The 23,528-nt window shown below is 45.1% G+C and overlaps 1 protein-coding gene across 1 annotated transcript in view; it reads right to left on the bottom strand.

Moving 5' to 3' along the window:
- The window catches only part of LOC144770827 (uncharacterized), a 184,519-nt gene that overhangs the window by 134,309 nt on the left and 26,682 nt on the right, over positions 1–23,528 (bottom strand). The window contains exon 3 of the mRNA XM_078655601.1: positions 23,020–23,210. Coding sequence (XP_078511727.1) covers positions 23,020–23,210 — 191 coding nt within the window. The remainder of the gene's footprint in view (positions 1–23,019; positions 23,211–23,528) is intronic.

Below are 23,528 nucleotides of genomic sequence, written 5' to 3'. Positions count from 1 at the left end.
CAGTCTTAGTGTCAAGTAGCCTTTGCCTTGATAACTTTTAGATTCTATCAACATGTACTCCAAACACCAGATACCAGATATGCCATAGGTACATGTCGTCCTGACACCGCAGACTTTAGTCTCCTCTTCTAGCGCAGAAGTCATAGCCCCCAGTTCTCCCTGGTAACACGTCATTGCCCGTTTGCGCGCACCACTAGGTTAAAGGTCCCAGCTGCTCTCAGGTAGCCCCCTCCATGTTTCTGCCCCATTTATGACACTTCTGTGACGTTTCATACCACATGTCTTGATACACGCCCTGTACACGCCTTTCTTTCTCCACGCATGCACTCTTATCATATGTTTGTCATAAGTTACGCCTACTGTATGTAATGTATTGGAAATGTATTACTATATATATGCTGCACTGTCGATGAAGCATTGCAGCTGCCTTCCGTCCTTCCTGTTTTATTTCAGGCTGTCCCGTTCCAGTCCCTTCCCTTTTGCCTGAATAAATCCTTTTGACTCGGACACATCGGATCCTGCCTCTTATTTATTGAGCTATCTGTTATTGTTAATATAGTCAAAAATAGTCCCGGTATTATTTATTTATATACCACATAATGGCGCCCGAATAGGGACGAGCCCCTTCCTCACGCGCCGGCGATGCCACGCAGGTCCCCTGACCCTCTACAGCCGTGACGGAACTCTACTGCGCACCGGCAGATATTTCTGCTTCAAGTCTCCCTCAGGCCCACGGAGGAAACGGCGTCTGCGGTCCGACATCCAGACGAAGCGGTGTGGAATGCGGTTCGTCCCGACCAGAGCCCAAGCCGAGAGAGCAAGGTCCGAAGTATCCGGAGGCCCACCTGTAACCGAAGTTTCCGAAGTTCGTAGTCCGACGTCGTAGCAGTCCAGTCAAGTCCAGTCCGAGGCCTTCCAGTTTCTGCTTTCCCGGTGAGTACCGTCGCAGGGGAAGTATCTAGACAGGAGCATTAGTTTGTTCCTGGTCCGATGGGTTTGGGTACGCAGATCCAGTACGAAGTATTCACCTAGGTGGATACGGGTCCTGACGTGTCTCTTTATGGGACCGGTATGTTCTGTACTGTTTTAGCAGTACATCCAGTAAATCTAGTAAGTTTCATTCTCGAGAAATTCATGTGTTCTGTTTTCAGTGTATCAGGTAGTATTCTGTTCGAACTGTTATTTATGTATTTTTATGTCGTGGTATGAGTGCTTTGTTCGCTATTTTATTACTGTGATTATTGTGTATTGTGTTCCAAGTATATTCTTGTAATGCCTTTATTCTCGAAATTACGTCAGTTAAAGACCAGAAAAGGGTTGCTCGAAGAAGCAGTTCCTGTCCCTCCTAGGGACAGTCCAGGACATTTTATGTATCACAAGCATGGCTTAGATGCCATTATATATCTAGACTTATGGGCGGATTATACCAGGGAACTAGAAGAGAAATATAGATGGCCCGTATCAGGTACATGGGATGCCGAGTGCAGTGTAGAAGAAGCATTATGGAAAAAGAAAGCCAGACAGTCCCAGAAAGATGCCATCGAGTTATGGCGCAAAGAATCTCATAAAAGAACCAAAAAAGAATTCAGAAAAACCGAATTAAGTAGGGAATCCGCAGGAAAAGCCCAGGAAAGGGAATTAATCGAAGAAGGTGAACGAGTTAAAACAGAACAGTCAGACAGACAGAGAAATGCCCTTATTAAAGGCATGTATCCTCTTCTTGCCGAGGGCTTGCCAAAAGCAACCCCGGAAGCACCCTGTAATTTTCCGCCGCCATTGGTCCCGATTAAGCTACGTCACAAACCGACCGCAGCTGATATTTTTCTCTCGTCCTATTTGGACGATACAGTCCCAGAATATACAAATCCTATTCCGCCTGTTCCCGTTAATAATGTAATTCCTGTTCCTCCAGCCGCTGGTTCCGTGGGTTCAGTTCATGGTACAGCACCCATTACAGCACCCCCGGCCCAGCCCACAGTACATGTACCCGCTTTGCCAGTCACTCTACCAGCACGTACAGTACACACCGACGATTCTAGTTTAGGAGCCGCGGGGGGAGGTTCTCTTCGTACCCCGCCTCAAACCAGACGGCTGACGCTACATGAACTAGCGTTACAGCGTACGCCAAAAATGACTACATACGCAGATATCAAGCGAGCACTTACTGAATGCCGTTATGATCCAGTTCCAGGCGAAGGTCATATGGTCATATATTCATTACGTTTAAGACGGGTTGTCGACTATTTGGACACCCTGCCCGATATGGGAGAACATCTAGACAGAATATATCGTTTTATCCGTACAGGAGTGAATCCAGAAAGTATTCACGAAGCCATGGTTCAAAGAAAAGTCGAGACTCAGCTCATGCTTCTAAAGTTTTTGATTAACTGTTTAATAAGAGAGCACGATACTCCAGAAAAAGATCCGGAAGAAATGAAAGCCCTGACTAGGTAGAGTGACAATATAGCCGAGGGAAAACACAAGACACAGAACTGTATAGAGAGTATGTACAAGAAAATCCGTAGGGAAATCATAAAGTTACACGAAAAACAAGAAGCAAGACAAGCAACCGAGAAAGAGAATGACTCTTCTACTGAAGAGGTAGATGACGAGAATCCCTCCAGAATAGCGTATGTAGGTAGAACTAGACTTTCCGACCGACATTCACGCCCAGATTACAAGAAAGTTTTTCCTCCTCCAGCACCAGAACAGTGTTCTCTTGAGCAAGTATTCCAAGCTACCGATCACATTCTGAGATCACGAATAGGTTATAGCGAGCTTAGTACAATGCATGAACAAGAACTAGCCCGATCAGCAGTCCGGTGGACTACTGACTCTACCACTTTTCTAGACGAAGTAGTGGCACAAATGTTTCTGAAACTGCCCCCGGCCGAACAGCGACTGGTGGGTATGTATATGATCCAGCACCTCATTACGCTGTATGAGGAACAACATTCTGATCCAGGTCCTCTACATGATATATTGAACGAGTTACTCCAATACAGATGGAAAGGTCTAGGTACCGATTTAATTAGTGTCATTCTAGAACAGCGCCACAAATACCGAACGTTTCTGAATCCACATTTTGTTCACGTCTCACCCCCAGAAAGTAAACCATTCTACATAGACAGACAGAATCCGTTACGAGAAGTACATCCAGTCAAGAAAGAGGGTGGTGGTCTAGAACGAGTATTTGTTTACACCCCTATCACAAAGATGGAACTCTTAGAGATGAAAAAGTTAATTCCCTGTCATGACAAAGATCCAGCAGGGTTCCACCGTGAATTAAAGGACATGCTCCGTATGGGAGAATACACGTATCCTGATATCATTAAAATGCTAAAGGTCCTGTTGCCTGCGGGCATATATGAAAAACTCAAGGAAAAAGAATGGGAGGTGGGAGAGAAAAAGATAGATTGGACAGCTCTAGAAACTGAAGATAATATACGAGTACCAGGTACCGGTCTTGGGGATAAAGCTAAAGAATTGCCCGAGTTATTGATACAAGTTTTGCCAAGATTACTAGCCACGAAAAAGGAAGATTGGGATGCCATCTCAGCCTGCAAACAGAAACAAGACGAAGATACTAGTGATTTCTATTCTAGATTTGAAAAATGTTTTATTATTAATAGTGGTCTGAAAACAAGTAGTGAGTCATACCCTCATCTTTTTGTTACCAAACTAGTCGAGAATTCAAGTCCACAAGTTAAAAATCGAGTACTGAAAGTCGAAAGTACCTGGCAAGCTAATTCTCCGTCACAGATGCTCCAAATGCTCCAGTACCACCAGAACAGAATCAGGGAAGAGCAGGAACACGAAAGGAGACGTATGAAAGACACGAAAATGAAAGTACTAGTTGCACAATCTGTTCCACAAGACAGTCAGAAGAGGGGTCCGAATCAAGCCAGTCATCCTACAGCTCTCGTTAAAGGGACATGCAATTACTGTAAACAGCCAGGCCATTTTATAAACGAATGTGCAGTTCTGAAACACAACATAGCTACTGGTAAAACTAAAGAGAGACCACGTCCGCCTAGACAAGAACAAGTTTCACAGACTTCCCAGCCACCACAGAATACACAACAGTCAGTTACAGCACCGCAGCCTATAGCTGCAACGCAGCATGTTACACAGCAGATGTACCAGTATGCACAGACAGAGTATCCAGATTATCAGCCATATTCATGAAACAGCCTAGAGAGGGAGGTAGGCTTGCCTCTCATCGAGATTCCTGTAGATCAAGAGGGTCCCTATGTACACAGTCAAGTATTGGGGAAAGACAGAAAGTTTCTGATTGATACAGGGGCAAGTAGGACTACCATCAGTCATGACGAGGTTCCAGGGGCTCCGCTCTCAGGCTCTAGGAATGTTTCCCTTGGATTTTCAGGAAAGCCTATTGTTAATGAAATATCGAAACCAGTTACTCTAGAAGTTGGTCCATTGTCCCGAACTACAGATTTGTTACTCACAAAATCTTGTCCAGAAAATCTGTTAGGAATTAAAACACTGAGAGAATTAGGAGCAGTCATATGCTGCTCCCCAGAAGGGGTCCGCCTGTTCTTGCGTGATTTCAAAGGTCATTATGTATTACGTGATTTTGATCCAAGATTATTGAATGTACCACAGCATTTATGGGCGCAAGGTCCAACTGATGTAGGTTGTATGCATATCACACCCCATCGTGTGACTCTGAAGCAAGGTGTTGTATTACCACGAATCAGACAGTACAAATTGCCACCTGAGGCTGTAGCAGCCTTATCCAAAATTATTGACGAGCTTATTGTTCAAGGAGTGGTTGTAGAAACTGACTCCAATATATGTAATTCTCCTATCATTCCAGTTCTGAAACGTACGGATCCAAATGCACCTCCAGTTTATCGATTAGTGATTGACCTTCGAGAACTTAATAAGTGTATTATACCTCAGTACCCAGTAGTCCCAGATATTTCTTCTCTATTGACAGCCATTGATTCTGAAGCCACGTTCTTTACAGTCATCGATCTCAAGAACGCATTTTTCAGTGTCCCCATTCATCCAGACAGCCAGTTCCTTTTCGGATTCTGTTTAAATGGAAGAAGCTATAAATTCACACGAGCTCCTCAAGGTTTCACAGAAAGTCCTAGCATTTACAGTCAAGCACTTAAGAGACAACTAGACAACATTCACATGCCAACTGACACTGCCCTGCTCCAGTATGTCGATGATCTACTGATCACAGCCCGTTCTGAACGTGACTGCGAACGTGCGTCACTTACAGTCCTGTATTTTCTGGCCGAGATGGGGCACAAAGTGTCCCCTTCCAAATTGCAATTCTGTGTCCAGCAAGTGGTCTACTTGGGACACTTACTGTCCAAGAGGGGTAGGCAGTTGACACCTGACCGTATCCAGTTAATAGCATGTCTTCCACAGCCCAAGACACAGAAGGAGGTGCGAGCTTTTATCGGCCTCACTTCTTACTGCAGAAAATGGATTCCTCAGTATGCATTTCTAGCCAGGCCACTGATACAGTTAACGACACAGGAGGCAGCCGCATCGACTGTCCTCCCTTGGACCCAGGAACATACACTTGTTTTTAATGAGTTAAAGAAAGCTTTATGTAATGCACCCGTTCTTGCAACACCGAACTACAGTAAGCCTTTTACACTTTTTGTCACAGAACGTGATGGTACTGCATTATCTGTTCTCACACAAGATCAAGCAGGACAATACAAGCCCTGTGCTTATTTTTCTAGCACATTAGATCCAGTGGCCCAGGCTCTGCCTGCGTGCCTCAAGTCAGTTGCAGCCACAGCTCTAGCTATCAGACAGAGTGATTCCATAGTGTTAGGACACTCCCTGACAGTACAAGTTCTACACTCCGTGGAAGTTCTTTTAAACCGAACACAGACTCAGCATTTGACAATTGCACGTTTAACAGGTTATGAACTGACACTGTTTCAACCACACATAGAAATTAGACGCTGCAACATTTTAAATCCAGCTACACTGTTACCGTCAGTTACTTCAAATTCTGCCACACATGACTGTGTGGAAGTTGTTAACACCATGACAAAGCCTAGACAAGACTTGACAGACATTGCATTACCTGATCCCGACCTGACACTTTATGTGGATGGTTCATGCATGAGAACAAGTACAGGAGAACTAGTAGCCGCGTATGCAGTGACTACTGACACCAAAGTTATAGAAACACATCGAATTGATACCCTGTCTGCTCAAGCAGCAGAGCTCATCGCTCTGACCCAAGCCTGCATACGTGCCAAGAACTTGAAGGTTAACATATACACGGATTCACGTTATGCATTCGGAGTCGTACACGACTTTGGAGTGCTCTGGCAGGAGAGAGGTTTCATGACTTCTCATGGAACCAAGATTCAGCATGGTCTCCTCATTCAAGCTCTGTTAGATGCAATACATTTACCGACAGCTATCGCCATCATGAAGTGCAAGGCACATACGAAAGTCACTGACATCATTTCCCAGGGTAACGATCTAGCAGATCGAACAGCCAAGCTTACAGCTCAGACTCCAGACATCCCAGTTAACACGACACAGACAGACATTCCAGTTCAGACGACTTGTATGACAGTTAAGGACCCTACACAAGATGTACTAGATATACAGTTACATGCTACTCCCGATGAAATCAAGAAATGGTCCGAACAAGGAGGGGTCCAGAAAGATCAGGGATGGTTGACGAAGGGAAAAGCCACATGGTTTCTCCCCGACTCTATGGTTCAAATCATTATTAACACCGCACATAGTCCAGCACATTTAGGAGAGAAAGCTATGTTAGACAGTATCCAGAACCTTTGGTTCAACAAGCATTTACGAGCAGCAGCCAAGCAAAAAGTACGTACCTGTATGATATGTTGTCAGTTCAATCCAGGTAAAAGTGTCCCGGTGGAACAAGGTGGATTCCATCCTCCTGACCACCCTTTTGAAGTCCTCCAGATGGATTATATTCAGACGGAGCAATGTCGAGGTTTCAAGTATGTCCTCGTAGTTGTATGTGCTTTGTCCAGGTGGACAGAAGCATATCCAGTTCCAGATTACACAGCCGCGACCACTGCCAGGCAGTTGGTTCGTGAGTTCTTTCCTCGCTATGGACTACCTAGGGTCGTGTATTCAGATAACGGCCAGCCATTCTCATCCGAGCTCATGAAACAAGTTTCCCTTCTGTTAGGGTACCAGTGGAAGTTCCATTGTGTACGCCATCCTGAAGCAGCCGGTCTCGTAGAGAGACATAACCAGACTCTGAAAATCCGCATCGCCACAGTATGTGCAGAGAAAGGTGTAGACTGGATAATAGCACTGCCAGTTGCCCTATTCTATATGAGAATGGTCGCTCACTCCCGTTCAGGTCTATCTCCCTACGAGATAGTATTTGGCCGCCCCCCTAACATGTGAGGTACTCCTAGACCCCGTAGCAAAACCGATGTTGACAGTAATATGCTGACAGATTACCTTGCCTCCTTGATGTCTGCACTACAATCTTGTCGTTCACAGGTTGCCGCTGCATTTCCAGACAACACCGAAGTGAAACCGCATGAAGTCGTTCCGGGGGATTTTGTCCTGGTGCGAAATTTTGATCGTTCAAGTCCGCTGGAGCCCCGTTGGAAGCAGCCCCGTCTTGTCCTCCTCACCACCCGGACTGCAGTAAAGCTGGAAAATCGTAAAGGGTGGCTACATATGAGCCACGTTAAAAAATTCCATGGACTAAAACCTAAAACATTCCTCAAAGACTGCCCCGTATTCAAGGACTGCCCCGAAAATGAATCTAAAGTACCCCTGTTAGAGAAAACTCCGCAGCAGGAGTATAAAGCAAAACTCCGGTCTAGTAAAATAAGTCAGCCAGTTTAATTGTCTAAGTCCCTCTCGGGTGAAACGGTTAGCCAGGTTCCTGACATGTATGAGATAGACCCACACAGTGAGAGAGTTAGTCAAAACTCTAAAAGATGTATTATCGTTCTATTCTTTTTATTGATCTTAAGTCTTATGGTTACATGCATAAGTTATGCGTTACATTTATGTTTTCCTATTTCACATGTACATATGTTTTCCAATGTTACAGTAGAGCACACATTTAGTGATCTGCCTCCTCACGAGTTATCCTATCGTCTTGCTATGCGTAACAACACTTTTATCCGAATGTTGCACTATTCACACCAGACCAGCAATGACACTAATTGTTGGGTGTGTGGTCGACTCCCCCCTTTCCAGACACCGAAGGGAGTTCTGCCACTTTTTCCCTATCCGTTTTCTCATAATGGTTCGTGTGGAGCATGGTCCACGTTAACGTCATCCTCAACTGATATGTCCCTTCTGAATCGAACATGTTTCCCAGACAAACAAGGTCTTTCCCATAGAACAGGGTTAGATCTAGAAAATGAAGTATATGATTTAGGTAATTATTCCTCGAATTTCATGGTTTTGAATGTTCAGTCCGATACTACTCCAGATTTGCCTGCCATTTCAGTACTACCAGTCAAAGGCGAATTATGTGTCAGAAAGAATGGTTCCGCACATGCAGGACATAGTGATTGTATTACTGTGGTCGAGTATAGTGACAGTGGGAAATCTATTTTCAAAGCCTCACGTTATTTTGTTTGTGGTCAGACCGCATATGTTCGTCTGCCCCTCGATTGGGATGGAACATGTTATATTGCCTTCCTACTGCCACCAGTTTTCCTAGCACCATCTGATTATCACAGAAACACACATCTAGTACACGTTAGACATAGAAGGGAGACTGAGTCCCCAATTGTCGATCAAACTGAAACTGCTCTAGAACAATATCAAGACTTCAATAAAGGCTTCTTTTTCTTTATAGGACCTGTCCAGAATAGTAAGTTAATACGTAGGTTAACCAGAACCCTTGAAGCAGTAGTGAATGAGACTACTTCCGCTCTAGGTAACTTAACCGAAGAGCAATCTGCTATGCGTTTTGTTGTGCTCCAAAATCGTCTCGTTCTTGACGTCATACTGGCCGATAGAGGCGGAGCTTGTAGAGTCATCGGATCTAGTTGCTGCATTTTCATTCCAAATAACGCGCCGTCTGTTTATTCAGCCATAACCAGACTTCATAAAATTGCCCATCAGTTACACCAGAATCCAGGCACCTGGACATGGTCCGGTTGGCTCTGGAGTATCATATCTGCCTGGGGATGGAAAGTATTGTCATTCCTAGGTATAGCAGTAATGATCATATTCAGTTGCTGCCTCTGTTTACAATGTGGCCCTGCGATTTGCGGCATGTGTGCTACCTCTTGTATTCCTAGTCCTAAGTCCCGTTCCAAGACAATTCGAGACGAGCAAATGATGTAATATGAACAGATAGATGGTATCATGAATATTGATGCCTTGAGGGCACAAGGAGGGAATGTGGAAAAGTAAATTTTGCCATGTTATATGTGCCTACGTGTTCCCCACTTTATGTTATATGTGCATGATCAAAATGCATGTATCCCCCTATGATCGATTAAAGACGCAATCATAGTTGTGTCCAACTCTAGTATGCCAGTTTCCAGTTCTCGTGAAAGCAACGAGTATTAGGCCTATGTTGCCATGTTTCACAGTGTGCACGTTAATTCATCGCATTATCCCCGTTCCTAGGCCTCAAAAGGGCCCGGACATCAGATTCAAGCTCCAGTTTCCTGAATCCACTCCGAGGAGCGATGCAGCCCCACCTGCATCCCTGACCCTTCACTTATTTCCTGCCTCGCGGTGCCCGGCCCGGCCTGGCTCTGCCTGCCTGTCTGCCAAGAGTATGTTATGCTTCTAGTTATCAGTCCAGCCCTCCTTCTCTGCATTCCTAAGCTACTGAATCGCATCAATAGTTCCAGCTATGGTCTAGCCTCTCTGTCTCCATGTAAGAGAAATACTGTATTAATATTCATAGAATATTCCTAGCACACGCAATACATGAAGAATAATTAGGCTGTCCTGTTTTCAGTTTCTATTTTTGGTAAATTCTGGTGGGGTTTTTTTCAGTGTTTTCAATATCTTAAAAAACTGTTGTTATCAGTGGTTACACATTTTCACGCCACTAAAAACTACAGAAAAAGTGTTTTTCCGGTGTTTATGGAACGTTTTGCTTTTATCATTGCTTGCTTTCTGCACTGAAAGAACATGGTATATAGACAGTGTACGTATAGTGTATATGAGGTTCAAAGAGATTTTTGCAAATTAATCTTATTGTAGTACACCATACAATACTTCTTCAGTGAGTCTTTGGTCATATGCTCTATCGCTTTCCTTCCCATGTAAACTTCTGTGAAAAGGCCCTCTCAGCATTCATAGCCCCTTGGGCTGAGAACCGTCAGTTAAGGGGCACAGTTGGGATGACACTTTCTTTGATGCCACATAAAGTACAAAATGATAAATATTTGTGTTTTAGTTCCTGGGCATAAGAAAACAGTGCACCAGAATGGACTAAAAAGTCAATAGCATCCCTCATTAACTCTGAAGATTGTAAAGATGCTTTCAGCATACCACCTAACAAGTGGCAAGGATCTCTTACAGGGAATCACTTCAGGTCGGGTATCAATTTTGTCAGGTCATCACACAATTTTTTTATATACGTAGCTGAATCACTACAAATACAAACAATATCACTCCAATCTTTGTTGAACTTGGAAAGAACCTTTTTTGCAGAGCATAATAAGTGACACTGCGTTCCATGTTTTCCAAAAGTCTGGTGTCACGTTTTCACCACTATACCAAATGCTTGGTGATATATATATACTTGCCACTATACCTTGCATTTAATGTTTAAAGCCTGAGGTGTTGGCAATTCACCTACTATCAATACTGACCCACTAGAAACTATGGTCTGATGTATTAAGGGTTTTTACCCATTCTCTGTGGGTAAATGTGATGACACATATTAGGAAAGATTTTTATGAAACTAGCCATTTTACCTATCAGTGAAAGAATCAAATGCAGCCAAAATATCAAATGTGAGTTTGATATGTCCTGATTCTCTACAGGTTATAAAATAATTAAACTAAACCAAAAACGTGAACCTAAACCCTGCATCTTTAGACCAAAGGCCATATAACTGAAAAAAGTAAAAGGAAGAAGAAACAATAGTTTAGTGGCATCCCTAAAGAACAAAACTCAAGCAGAATAATGTTAGCAAGTCTTTCTTACTGCTAGCTTATATAACAAAGTTACATTTTATTGACCCCTTCAGTAAGAACAAAATTACTCTTTCACTTTGTTTTTCCTTTCTTTGAATGGCATTTAGTTTGTGTTTGTGCAGGTGTTTTTTCAGTGTTTATATGTTTTCACCGGTGGGGCAATTTTTCTTTCAGTGGGGTTTTATCAGTTATTATAGGTTTAAACCTAAAACCCCACAGCCTAAGAATAATGCATGCTCCAGTCTTAGTGTCAAGTAGCCTTTGCCTTGATAACTTTTAGATTCTATCAACATGTACTCCAAACACCAGATACCAGATATGCCATAGGTACATGTCGTCCTGACACCGCAGACTTTAGTCTCCTCTTCTAGCGCAGAAGTCATAGCCCCCAGTTCTCCCTGGTAACACGTCATTGCCCGTTTGCGCGCACCACTAGGTTAAAGGTCCCAGCTGCTCTCAGGTAGCCCCCTCCATGTTTCCGCCCCATTTATGACACTTCTGTGACGTTTCATACCACATGTCTTGATACACGCCCTGTACACGCCTTTCTTTCTCCACGCATGCACTCTTATCATATGTTTGTCATAAGTTACGCCTACTGTATGTAATGTATTGGAAATGTATTACTATATATATGCTGCACTGTCGATGAAGCATTGCAGCTGCCTTCCGTCCTTCCTGTTTTATTTCAGGCTGTCCCGTTCCAGTCCCTTCCCTTTTGCCTGAATAAATCCTTTTGACTCGGACACATCGGATCCTGCCTCTTATTTATTGAGCTATCTGTTATTGTTAATATAGTCAAAAATAGTCCCGGTATTATTTATTTATATACCACATTATGCCTACGCTATCCAACGCTTTCCCTACTGTTGCACTCTCTAGAGTGGGGATAGTAATTTTTACCTCTATGCTATCCAATGCTTTCCCTACTGTTGCACTCACTGGAGTGGGAATAGTAAATGTTATGCCTACGCTATCCACTGCTTTCCTTACTGTTGCACTCTCTGGAGTGGCAATAGTACATTTTTCCCCTACGCTATCCAACATCCTACTGTTGCACTCACTGGAGTGGGAATAGTAATTTTTACCTCTAGGCTATCCAACGCTTTCCCTACTGTTGCACTCACCGGAGTGGGAATAGTAATTTTGACCTCTACGCTATCCAATGCTTTCCCTACTGTTGCACTCACTGAAGTGGGAATAGTAAATTTTATGCCTGCGCTATCCAACGCTTTCCCTACTGTTGCACTCTCTGGAGTGGGAATAGTAATTTTTACCCCTACGCTATCCAATGCTTTCCCTACTGTTGCACTCACTGGAGGGGAATAGTAATTTTTACCTCTACGCTATCCAACGCTTTCCCTACTGTTGCACTCTCTGGATTGGGTACAGTAATTTTTACCCCTACGCTATCCAACACTTTCCCTACTTTTGCACTCACTGAAGTGGGAATAGTAAATTTTATGCCTACGCTATCCAACGCTTTCCCTACTGTTGCACTCTCTGGATTGGGGATAGTAATTTTTACCTCTATGCTATTCAATGCTTTCCCTACTGTTGCACTCACTGGAGTGGGAATAGTGAATGTTATGCCTACGCTATCCACTGCTTTCCCTACTGTTGCACTCTCTGGAGTGGTAATAGCAATTTTCACCCCTACGCTATCCAACGCTGTCCCTACTGTTGCACTCACTGGAGTGGGAATAGTCATTTTTACCTCTAGGCTATCCAACGCTTTCCCTACTGTTGTACTCACTGGAGTAGGAATAGTAATTTTTACCTCTACGCAATCCAATGCTTTTCCTACTGTTGCACTCACTGAAGTGGGAATAGTAAATGTTATGCCTACGCTATCCAACGCTTTCCCTACTGTTGCACTCTCTGGAGTGGGAATAGTAATTTTTACCACTACGCTATCCAATGCTTTCCCTACTGTTGCACTCACTGGAGTGGGAATTATAATTTTTACCTCTAAGCTATCCAACGCTTTCCCTACTGTTGCACTCTCTGGAGTGGGAATAGTAGTTTTTACTACTGCACTATCCAACGTTTTCCCTACTGTTGCACCTATTTGAGTAGGAATAGTAATGTTTACCCCTACGCTATCCAACGCTTTCCCTACTGTTGCACTCTCTGGAGTGGGAATAGTAATTTTTACCCTCCCGCTATTCAATGCTTTCCCTACTGTTGCACTCACTGGAGTGGGAATAGTAAATTTTATGCCTACGCTATCCAACGCTTTCCCTTCTGTTGCACTCTCTGGAGTGGGAATAGTAATTTTTACCCTACTGCTATCCAACGCTTTCCCTACTGTTGCACTCACTGGAGTGGGAATATTAATTTTTACTGCTACGCTATCCAATGTTTTCTCTACTGTTGCACTCACTGGAGTGGTAATAGTAAATGTAACCCTTTCGCTATCCTACGGTAAAAATATTGTATATTTTTTATTAATATTGTTTATATATATATATGTGTGTGTATTAAAAAAAATTTTTTTTTAATTTAAGTTACATTAATTATTTATTAATTTTAAGGTTAGTTAAGTATTTTAAGTATGTGTAAGTTAATTAAATTATATTTATTATTTCATTCATTTTCAATTACTTTTAAGACATTTAAAAAATTCGATATTTTGACTATCTATATTTTTTACAACGATATTTTGGATTCGGTATTTTTGTACTTACCTGTTTGGAGATAGGGAGTCGATATTTTTGCATTCTATATTTTTTACTCGATATTTTGGTAAGTCTATATTTTTGTCATCGATATTCTTTCAGTGATCCCAGGAAAAGCTACACACATCGAGGCATGTCCTACCTTTTACATGCAATGCACCCTGCCCGCGGGCCTACCATAGAGGTGACTTATATGCTGCAAAAGGGAAGGTTCGGAGACTGGCGAGTGGGTGCAGTCACCACGTCGCCTTGGCAGTCACAGACCGCACACAGGCTCTGCGATGGCAGACCTGAGACACACTTTACGATGCTGCTTCTGTGGGTGGCGCACCCAGTGCTGCAAGCCAACCAGCAGCGTTTGGACTTACAAGCCCCGGGCACACTCAGTGCACTATACTAGGGTCTGACAAGTAAACCAAACCAGCCAATCATGGAGTCACTAATCCATACATCAATTCGCCATAGGGAGCACTTGCACTGTGGCACTGGACAGCAGTGTCACAGTGTCCAAAGCGTCAATAACCAGAAAAAAAAGTACATTTACATCGTTACTGCTTTCATATTTTGTATGTTACTGCTGTTTATGCCTTGTGCTGCATTTCTGCTTACTTTAAATGCTGTCAGTGTTCGCGCTTTGCTCACGCATTACCGCTGCGGTGTTTCTGGCAATCAGCAACTCCTTCCGTACTCTCGCGCTCCTCGCATTGTTTTCAGGCTTCATTTTCATTTGAGCATTGCAGGGAGCGGGTGCTCGCCTCCCCGGTTCGGGTACTTTGCGCCCAAGCCTGTTCTTTCAAGTGGAGCAGGAGTTTGGGGGAAGAGAGGCTCACGCGCTGCTTGCGTAGTCTTCTCTTTTGTGTACCTGCAGGCGGCCGGTACCGCGCATGCACGGTGGCCATGTTGATTGTTTGTCTCCGCTCTGACACAGAGAATTACGCCCGAGCAGCGTTTTTTTACAGCTCTTACCCACAGCCTGCGTTTCTTGTCCCCATTTACGCCCAAAATTCAGGAATTACGCTTTTGGGCTGTATAATCTTCATAGGCATTGCCTTGAGTGGCCTGTTTTAGCAAGCCCTCCCTCCACTCTTTATTTGTTTGTTTCAGTCAGGATCGTCCTGTCTTCTGTTGGCTTACTTTGGGGTTTTTTCCACTCCCCCTTATATTTGCCTCTGGCAATTTCATTTTCCTTCCTCTGTGGGCATTATTTGTTACACTTTGTGTAATTATGGAGGACTATTATGAGGTAGATGACTGTTATTATGATGATGAAGCCTCTGGCTCAATGGAGCAGGATTTAGTTGAAGCTTTGGACCAGGGCGTTCAACATTCTGTAAATAAAAAGCTAGACCGCGCAATTGCGCCCTTGAAGCGCCATCTCTCTAATTATGCCTTACAACAGGGCTGGTTACCTTCCACATCAGGGCATGCTACTTCATCTAAATCACCCCACAATCCTCATAAGTCTGACTTTCAAAAATTGGCTAAGGTTTTATCCAGTGAGCATTCTGGTGGTAAATCCTCCAAGGAGGCTTTGGCCTCGCAAGTTCCACAGACGGATGAGGATGACACAACCTCTACCTTGTCTTCAGATCAAGATGGTCCTCCGCCTTCTAAGAAAGCTTGTAAGGAACATTTTGTAGATGCGCCATCGCATCCTCAGCTTCTCACATTCGAGCCTACTGATATTGTGCATCCTAACGCCTCCTCTGGGCCTCTGTCCCCAGACGTGGCAGAATATGTTCAGGCACATATTCGTCAACCATTTGAAAAGGACGTAAGGGCTCGTCTTCGGTCAGAATGACCGCATCCAGACTTAACAGACAAATTGGCTGACACGCCGGAGACATATCTTTAAAAATATGCTAAGGACCCGAAAAAGGGTATTGACAGGGCATGGCGCTTCTGCCAAGATAAGTTATTGGATTTGCTGGGTCCTCTTACGAAAATTTTGGACTTGGGTTTTCGGGCCAAAGAATCGTCATCTATTGTGGATCCTGACAAATTGATTGAATGGTCCCAGAGGGCTATTTGTCAACTAGGGAATGCCAACTGCCCAATGTCCTGTGAGCATCGTCGCTCCATTTTACTTAAATTGGATCCCAAATTGGCTGAATTGTCCTTGTCCGAATCCGGCCCGTTAGCTCAGGGCTTATTGTTTGGTCAGCCATTCCTGAAGGAGTTAACAAAATGTGTTGCTGCCTTTAGTGGGCTGGATAAGGCTCAAGCGTCCTTTCGGAGAGCATTACGCCCAGTTTTTGGAAGGGCCGGACGATACAGGGGTCGATCGTTCGGCCGCGGGTCCAACCAGAATACCCAAAGTGGTTTTCAGTCCCAACGTGGTTGAGGTCAAGACTCCGGTTACAATAATCGAGCCTCCTTCTATCCCTCTTGTAAAGGGAGAGGTCAATACAAAAAAGGACGCTACTGTCGTACCCAAGGAGGACATCATGATTCCACGACTTCAGGTGAGATTAATCTCAGCTTCGGAGGTGGTCTTAGGGGGCAGAATTCCATTTTTTCTACCAAATTGGCGTCTGATCTCCAGCGATGCATGGGTGTTAGAGACTGTCCAGGGTTACAGGATAGAGTTCTACAGTTCCCAACATCAGTCCCATCCGCCTACTCCCCTGGTTTTTTCCCTTCAGGATCAAAAGTTCATTTCAGCGGAAATCGATTCCCATCTGCAAAAAGGGGCCATTCTTCGAACTTCTCGCCATCCTCAGGGTTTCGCAAGCACCGTTTTTCTAGTCCAGAAAAAAGGGGGCGGGTCCCGGTTAGTTCTCAATCTCAAGGATTTCAACTGAGGGGTGGTTTATCGCCACTTAAAGATGGAAGGCATCCATCTTCTGAGAGATCTTCTTTGGGAAGGGGACTGGATGGTCCGACTCGATCTGAAGGATGCGTATTTATCAATTCCCATCTACGGTCCTCCTCGTCGGTTCCTGCAGTTCCAGTGGCAGGGGAGTTGGTTCGAGTACAAAGTTCTCCCGTTCGGCCTCTCGTCGGCACCTTGGTGCTTCACGAAACTTCTGAGGCCCATCGTAGAATCTCTGCGAGCCCGGGGTGTTCGTCTCATTATCTATCTGGACGACATTCTAATCATGGCACATTGCCCTCGAATGTTGATGACACACTTGGAATGGTCCATCACTCTTTTACAATCTCTGGGTTTTCTAGTGAACCCTCAAAAATCGGTCTTCCTTCCCTCTCAATCGATAGATTATCTGGGTTTCAAGGTCAATTCCCTCTCTTGCCAACTCCTCATGCCCAATCAGAAGATCCGATCCATCAAGAGGGAGTTGAATTTGGTTTTTATCCAAACGGAGTGTGTCGTTGAGGTCTATAGCTTGGATTGTCGGTCTGTTAGCTTCCTCAATTCAGGCGATTTTCCCGGGCCCTCTTCATTACCGGGCGCTTCAACTTTTAAAAATCCGTCATTTCCAGAAAGGCCTTCGCTATTCAGATCAGGGTCCTCTTTCAGAGGAAGCGAGGTGGGGGATGCTATGGTGCTTGGAGCACATGGAATCTTGGAGTGGACGAGCCCTGTTCGGAGCATCCCCGGATGTGGTGATAGAGTCCGACGCCAGTCTGTGGGGATGGGGAGCCCGTTGCGGTCAAATGTCGACCGAAGGCCGATGGTCTCAGGAGGAGTTGTCTCTCCATATAAATTGCCTGGAACTTCTGGCGGGGTCTTTTGCGATCCGTTGTCTATCTCTGCGCCTGACCAACTGTTGCATACTCCTCCGCATGGACAATGTTTCAGCGGTGCGGTATGTCAACAAGTTGGGGGGGACGAAGTCCAAGATATTGGCGGAAATCGGCAAGGATTTTTGGCACTTTTGTCTTCAGAGGAGGATCACAGTTATTGTAGAATATCTTCCCGGTCGCAACAATCAGATTGCGGACTGGAACTCTCGACACGTTCGGGATTTCAGCGACCGGAGGCTTCACCCTCGAGTGTTCCGCTCTCTCTCCCGTGTTTGGGGTCCATGCCAGATCGATCTGTTTGCATCTCGTCTGAACACTCAGCTTCCCCTGTTTTTCAGCTGGCATCCGGATCCGGAAGCCCTGGCCACGGATGCATTTCTGCAAATCTGCCGGTCGCTCCTGTATTACGCCTTTCCCCCATTTATGATGATTCCCAGGGTCCTGGGACGCACAAAGCATTATCAGTCGGAACTGATTCTGATCACTCCTCTGTGTAGGGCTCAAGCTTGGATCCCAGTTCTCCTGGAAATGAGTTGTGCACTGCCGCTCCTTCTTCCCCAATAGTGGAATCTCTTGCTGGACCCTCTCAGCAATCCGCATCCCCTGATCGAGTCAGGCCATATTCTCCTAGTTGCATGGCGGGTTTCGGGGATCGTTGGCAAATCCCAGACCTTTCGCGAGACACTACCAGATTTATCAGCAAGGCTTGGTCCCCCAACACACACAAACGTTAGGCAGGGGCTTGGAAATGATGGTGTGGTTGGTGTGCTCAATGGGAGTGTGATCCCGCATCAGCGGATGTCTCTCTGATCGTGAATTTTCTGGCTTCTATCACCTCGTCTAGTCTTGCTTATCGAACAGTTAATAATTTCCGTTCTGCCATTTCCGCAAGTCATATCACTATTGATGGCAAGCCTGCTGGAGAACATCCTTTGATTTCTAAATTGCTTAAAGGTATTTGGCTGGTAAAACCCCCTTGTCCGAAATATGTGGACTTATGGGATGTTTCAATTGTTTTGCGATTCTTGGAGGTCTGGCGGTCCAATTCTTCTTTATCCCGTAAGCAACTTTCAGCGGAATTGACTATGTTATTGTGTCTTGTTTCATGCAAACGCGTTTCTGATGTTCGGGCGTTCGACCTAGCAGGTCGTAGTTTCTCACCTGAGGTTGTTACTTTTGCTATCTCCAGACGCACTAAGTGTAATACGTCTTCAGTTACCTATCTATCTTTTCCCAATAATCCGAAACTTTGTGTGGTTCAATGTGTTAAGGATTATGAGATGAGTACTGCTCCATTTCGTCAAGATATGCAGGGTCAGTTGTTGATTGCTCTACAGAAACCTTTTCGTCCTGTGATCCCAGCTACGTCGGCCCGTTGGGTGAGATGGCTCATGAATGAGGCTGGTATTGATGTTTCCAAATTTGGTGCACATTCAGCACATGGGACTATGGATTCCAAAGCTTTTTCTATGGGGGTGACTTTAATTGACATCATGATGGCCGCAGATTGGTCATCTGATTCTATGTTGTAAACTTTTTATTATAAGCCAATTGCAAATATTGCTTCTGTTGTGGTGGATTAGCTTTAACAAGCATAATCGGAGCCTCCGGTCCTGACATAGAATTCAAAATTTGCGCACATACATGACAAGAATTTTCAATTCTATTAAGGACACGGAGGAGAGGATTATCCCACCCATGTTTCTGCATTTCGCATGTGTTGACATTGTTATTGATTATTGCAGTTTGCAAATTGGACTTTGTTTCTTTCTGTTTCCTGTTTCCCCACCCCCCCCCTGTTTACTGATATCTTTCCTATATAGAGGGAATGTGTATTACGATTCTATCTCTCTCCTTTCAGGTTCTGATCCTAAATAAAGGCTTCTGTCCAGCCCGGTTTGGCCTGCCTGACGGTCATCTTCAGTTTCCAGTTGTCTACGGCTGCAAGCATCCGGCCTTTTCATCTCAGTGGATTTCTGTTTGCCGTTGGTTTAATCCTTCTTCCACTATCTTCATTTTGGACTGACCATTTTTCATTTGAACTGGTTTAGTCGCCAAAGAAAGAGGGTATGGTATTCTCTGTAGGGTGTTTTATACTAGTTACTCTATGGTTTGTCATGTGATACCCTAAGTACCCATGGGTATTGCAGTGTTGTTTTTTCTTACTGTTTTCTAATTGGCTGCTGAGCATTTCTAATAAAGAAATGAGAAAGCATAATCCTCGCCTCCGTGTCCTTAATAGAATTGAAAACTCTTGTCACGTATGTTCGCAAAGAGTTTGTGTTTTAAGATGTGCCCGCCTGAAACCAGTGTTTAGCCTGAACCTACAATGGGGTGCCAGAGAGTCCCCACTCCCCAACAGTTCCTTGTGAACAAAACATGTATATGCTTCTAAACGCATCCCCTCTAAAGAGCAGTTTAATCACGTAAAAAACATGACCCTCGGTGCGTTTTACAACTTTTTTTTCAGGAGAATATTAACGAAAGCCAATAATGTATAACAAGCATTTGCAATGCAATAGGTCTTGCATTAGTAAAAATTTGAGCTTTTGGCGTTGCAAATAATAATGCAACACCAATAGCTGTAATTTTCAGTAATGCAAGACCTAAAAACAACACAGAAGACCTTACTTCCTGGCCACCATGCCATAAGCTGATGTCTATTTCAGCCCCTGCAAGGCGTGCTTTGCAAACTAAATATTTGTCGGCCAATACATCTAGCGGAAGAATTCAAAATTCCCACACTCCTCCCTGTTTTGGGGCAAAACAAATAATATCCTAATACATTATTGCCCCTCTGGTCAGGTTGCTGCCTCTCTCTTGCCTTACTTTCGTTATACTGGGTACCGTGAACAAAGCGCATAGGGGTCCATTAGGATGGCCTAACGGAGATCGGGACCGCCCGCCATAAGGGCGGGGGTCCCGTTGTGGGTATTAGGATGTGCCCGCCACAGTGGCGGGCACATCCTATATGTTTTGCATTGTGGCGGGCGGTGCTCTCTGCACTGCCCGCCACAATGCAAAACATATGTTGACACATTTCAAGATGCAAAGCGGCAGGCACCACGCGGTGCCTGAAGCTTTGCATATGTACATGTGGGGGGGTACCATAGGTACCCCCCCATGTTCCCCCCGACAGTGGTGGCAACCTGGGGCCCTGCAGGGGGCCCCCGCAGCAATCTCCGCCTGCCTTTCCGTGGCGGCATTGCCGCCGCGGAAAGGTCCCTACTTTGTGCCATGGTATTATGGCTGGCGGTGTCCATTGGACACCGCCACCATATTAAACTATTACCGCCACGGTCGCAAGGCGACTGCGGCGGTAAAGCGGTGGACGTTCTTTCCGTCCGCCGCTGTCCCCTCCGCCATCCTAATCTGGCGGAGGGGAAAACGAGAGTGCTTGTCGGGCGGATTGCCTCCGCCAGGGTGGCGGTGGCCACCGCCACCCTGGCGGAGGCAATCCGCCCGACATACTAATGGACCCTTTAGTTTCAGACTGATGTAGGTGGTGGGCCCTAGCACTCATTTTTGGGGAAGTGGACTTGTTTGTCATCATCAGACTTTGACTCAGATCAAGAGAAGGGAAGACAGAAAAGTGAGTAAGAAGGAGGGAGAGAAATATAGAAAACAGTGACATAGGGAGAACGCATTGATGAAAAATAACTAACAAGATGAGGGTGAAGAGGCAAGAAGTGCAGAGTGGTAGAGGAAAGATGCTTGAGGCAGAATCAGTTGTAGCGATAACATTCCTTGCAAGCGGTGGGCCCATATGAAAAACATAGGAGCACATACTTATTTGTGTAATTATTTGTTTTTACAAACTGAGCCCCGCTAACAAACAATATTTCATAGCATGCCATACACACATCTTGGTGGTCTCTAAACTTGAAAGAACCAAGGGTGTCACACAAACATTGAGCCCCTAGGTGTTCTAGAAACTCCCTACTTGCAATATGTGGGGGTTTGTAACAAACTGAATATAATATAGCAATTAAATGAATACACCTCAAAAGGCCACACCAACGGGGGGCACTTTTTTAGGGTTCATCACAGATTAAAGGCACATATAGAAGCTGTGATTGTGTGCAGTTTTCTAAACTTGCTTAAACGCTCGCTAAAGCTTGTAGTAGATATGCCCTAAGCCCACACAAACTCGTTGTCACCTTAAAAGTGGCTTTGGCGTCCAACTCTCAGAGGTGTTTCAACAATCACATACATGCTTGGTTTGTTTGGTGTTCGAGAGCTCGGGGTGCTTGGCGTGGTTGAAGAGTAAAGGAACACTAGGGGTAGTTGAAAAGCACGAGGGGTAATTGTAAAGCCCGAGGGTTAGTTGTAAAGCGCGAAGGTTAGTTGAAAAGTGCGAGAGGTAGTTGTAAAGCACGAGCGGTAATTAAAAAGCATGAGGGGTAGTTGAAAAAATTTTCATAAGCTATCCTCTCTCAAAGCAGCTTCAATTAGTTCTTGGCAGTGTGTACCAACTGTGCTGTCCCAGTGTTCGAGCACTCCGAGAGTGCTGCACATGTAATTGTATGTGTACGGTGCATACTCCTTGATGCATCCACCCACGCACAGTAAGGACCGTTTCTCATTATGATAGCTTCTGTCTCTAACAACTTCCCCCTCTGCTTGAGCTCTCTTGTGCACTCTCGTCGAAGATATCGATCTGACAAGCATATTCACCGTCCGGTAATGAGAGGCCCGTCTTCTACCTGGAGTGTGTGGCGCATGGCGTCTCCGGGCCTTTGAAGCCTGCACTGGGGGAGGTGCACCCTCTACGGACGCCTTATCGGGACCTTCTGCCCTGACGTCTCAGAAGCTGCGGGCACTGTGTCACCCTGCAAAGTAGGTGAGAAGTGGTGAAGAAAGGTGGGCAACACATCTCAAGTCATGTCACGATAGTCATGACATGAGATATGGTGTTTGCGTTTGTGAGGGAAGGCGGGACGCTGGAAACGAAAGAAGGATGTTAGGGGAATATTTATGTAGGAGGAAGATGCTTGTCTAGCGCATGTGACAAACTAGTGGGTTTCAAAGCACTACAAAGGGACAGGAGCAGAAAGGAACCAGCGTGTCAAAAACAGAAACAGGGGCAGTGAAAGTGGCAGCAGGGGGAGGGGGCATGGGCGATTGCCTTTCGGGAGCGTGTGACCATATGGCACCACAATATGGCGCCACGCGCTCCCGAAAGGAAATCGCCAAGATGTGCACGGGTTGTATTGCAAGCAATGCAACGCGTGCACGTTTTTGCCCCAAAGCTGTGGCGCTGGCTACAGGTCTCTCTCCTTTGCCGCGCATGTGCGCTGCAAAGGAGGCGAGACCTAAAAAGGGCGTTTGGGCAACCGTCTATAATATAAGATACATACAGAAGGAGAGGTGGTGGATGTCACAGCGTGATGTGGGATGAAACAGGGACGGAGCAGAAAATTGAGGGTTAACATTCACTAGAGACTTTAAGAAACAATCTGAACGCGCTGTTTCCCAGCTCTTACCAGTTCCTGCTGGGTGTCAATCAGAGCCAGGGTGGAGTTCAGTGCAGTGCACGAGTCTTCTGCCTCCATCCAGTCTCCTTCCGCTTCAGAGAAATAGAAACACTTGTTCCGGTACCAGATCCAGTCATCACCGCAAGGGGGCAGCACGTTAACGTCTTTTACATTCTTTCCAGCTCTTGCCATACATAGAACTGTTAACGCATAAATTGAACTATGAATCAGGACATATAACTAGATTGAGCAGTGACAAGAAGCACACAATACCACAAGCTCTGCTAAAGACCGCGTTGCCTGTCCCATTACGGGTGATCGAACTGTCTGGAAGGAAGCAGCAGTACTGCACATCGGGTAGGACAGGCAAAGCTATTATTATGTGACACCCCAGAAATATGGTCTCTCTCCGGATGCAAGAACAGGTGCCTCCTCGGCCACACTAGGGACACAAGGCCAGGCTGCTCACGGATAACACTCTGGACACAGGGACAGACGGCTTCTGAGTCACACTTTGA

Source organism: Lissotriton helveticus, chromosome 7 (genome assembly GCF_964261635.1).
Source record: "Lissotriton helveticus chromosome 7, aLisHel1.1, whole genome shotgun sequence".
NCBI lineage: Eukaryota > Metazoa > Chordata > Amphibia > Caudata > Salamandridae > Lissotriton > Lissotriton helveticus.
This window is presented reverse-complemented; position numbering and strand designations above follow the sequence as displayed.